Source organism: Octodon degus, unplaced genomic scaffold (assembly GCF_000260255.1).
Source record: "Octodon degus isolate 3935 unplaced genomic scaffold, OctDeg1.0 scaffold00065, whole genome shotgun sequence".
Lineage (NCBI taxonomy): Eukaryota > Metazoa > Chordata > Mammalia > Rodentia > Octodontidae > Octodon > Octodon degus.
The window spans coordinates 4,377,408-4,379,784 of NW_004524641.1; the positions used below are offsets into that span (position 1 = coordinate 4,377,408).

A 2,377-nucleotide genomic window follows, 5' to 3' on the forward strand; every position below is an offset into this window, starting at 1 on the left:
TTGGCAGGACCAGGGATTGAACTCAGGCCCTTGTACTTGCCAGGCAAGCGCTTATTCTACTGAGCTATCTCCCCAGACCAAGAAGATATTTTATACCTATTGGGTAGAGCTGGTATTCTGTTAATTAGATTAAGGTAGTAGTATAGTAGTCTTGTTCAAATCTTCCATATTGTTGCTGATTTTCTGTGTACTTTATCCATCACTGAGAAAAATGTTGAAACTTTTTAAACTGTCATTATGTATTTCTTAAATTTTTATCAATTTTTATTTCATGTTTTTTAAAGCTTGTATGATAATCATATATGCTCAGGATTCTTCTTGATAAATTGATCCTTCTGGTACTGTGCAGTTACTTTTCTTTTTATGTGCTTTAAAACATATCCTATCTTAATACCTGTACTTGATCCATTTTTTTCCTTCTATTGTTTGATACTTTTTTCTTTTCAGAACTTTAAAGATATTGTTTCGCTGTTGTCTGGGTTACATTTTCTTTTCTATTGAAAAGTCTGCTGTTGTTCTTATCTGTTTATGTTTCCTTTCAACAGTTTGATTATTTGTCTTTTGGTATGAAATTCTGTTATTTGTGCCTGGGACTTGTTTGATGGTTTTGATTATATAGGGTTGTAACTTCTGTTGAATTGAGAAAAAAATTTATATGATTGGTATATGATTTTCTTCTCCCATCTTCACTGTCTTTCATTTTACACACACACACACACACACACACGCACACACGCACACACGCACACACGCACACACCTATGAATCTATCTTTATATACTTGATATTTTTTTCCTTTAAAGTTATAATCCTTTTTATGTGTTTATGTATGGTTTCTATTGTTACATGTCTTCAAGGTTGGAGTGTTTTCTTCTGTAATATCTAAATTGTTCATACCATCTATGAATATTTTTATTCTATGCTTTATAATATTTATTTGTAGAAATTCACTTGAGATACTTTACCATGTCTCTACTTAACATTCTAAAGCATTCCTTTAGATTCTCAGATATGTGGAAAATATACATAATAAGTTTTTCCAACATATTTGCTTACTAATTTGAGTATCTGTTATCTCTGAACCAATTTTATTTAATTTTTATCCTTATGAATAGTATTTTACTGCTTGTTTGTCTAGTAATTTTTGATCTGATGCCAGACATTGTAAAATTTACTTTATGGTGTAATTTTTTTTTATTCTGTTACAAAATCTTCATATTTTACCAACTGATCTCTGTTAGATTTTCCACTCCATTTGGTAAAAATAGGCACTATTTCTGTCCTTGCATGAATACTGTTTTCTTTCATTGGTTGTGGGTTGTTTTTCTACTTTCAGGTAGATTCTTTGTATGCATGCACTAATGAGTAGTCTGCTGAATACTCGGGGAGACCCTCTGAAGATCTTTGTGCCTTCTCCCATCTTTGGTATGCGTTTATGTGAACCTGCCAGGCCTTGGCCTCCCAAGCACTGTCTTCTCGCCCTTTGGAGACTGCTGTATTCTCTGTCCTTGAACCACGCCTGGGAATTCTCTGCAGGCAATAAGCTGAGGCAATTGTTGGGCATGTCTTGTTTTTCATCTCAACCTACAGTGCCTGAAGTCAAGTATCTTTAAGTCTGTTACTTTGTATATTTTGCTTGGTGTTTTATATAGAAAGGTAAACCTGATCCCTGTTATTCCATTATAATCCAAAGTACAAGTTTCCTGATTATTATTACAGGCTTATAGAGTTGGGATGTTTTAAAAATGAGTTTGCAAAGAACCTAACATAGTATTTTATCTCCTGATAAATTAAGTTGGTGGTTTTGATATAAAATATGTAAGTACCTTTCTTGTAGTGCAATATTTTTAATGAAAATTTAAATGTTCTACTAAAAAAAAATTAGTTTTGCTGTTGCTCAAATCTTTTAAAAATTCTAACAAACATAAGTAGTTCTTGGTAATTAAGTTTTATACATGTCTTATAGATTTAAGCTTGATACATATTTTTTATTTACCAGGTCTTCATCCTCCAGGTCCACCCTTAGCAAGACCCATTCTTCCCCGAGAACGAGGTGCACTGGATAGAATTGTTGAATATTTGGTTGGTGATGGTCCACAGAACAGGTACTATATTGCTAGGGTGGTAGATGAAAGAAAATGGAAAAAATTGTCAGGAGGTGTATATGTGTGTATGCACACTAGATGCACCATAATTTTTTTGGCTATTTCTTTTTTTGTTTTTGTTATTTTGTTATTATTTTACTATTTTTTGTGGTACCAGGGATCAAAGTCAGGACCTTGTGCTTTCCAGGAGAGCACTTATTCCACTGAGCTTTAGCCCCAGCCCCCTAAATTGAGAAGGATTTTTTTTTTTTTTTTTTTTTGGCTGGCTCAGG

At 33.1% G+C, this 2,377-nt stretch overlaps 1 protein-coding gene across 5 annotated transcripts in view; it reads left to right on the forward strand.

Moving 5' to 3' along the window:
* Lnpk (lunapark, ER junction formation factor) overlaps nucleotides 1–2,377 on the forward strand; it is a 90,083-nt gene that overhangs the window by 75,381 nt on the left and 12,325 nt on the right. For all 5 annotated transcript variants that reach the window (XM_023719214.1, XM_004634735.3, XM_023719213.1 and 2 more), the window contains exon 10: nucleotides 2,000–2,105. In XM_023719214.1, the coding sequence (XP_023574982.1) occupies nucleotides 2,000–2,105 (106 nt within the window). The remainder of the gene's footprint in view (nucleotides 1–1,999; nucleotides 2,106–2,377) is intronic.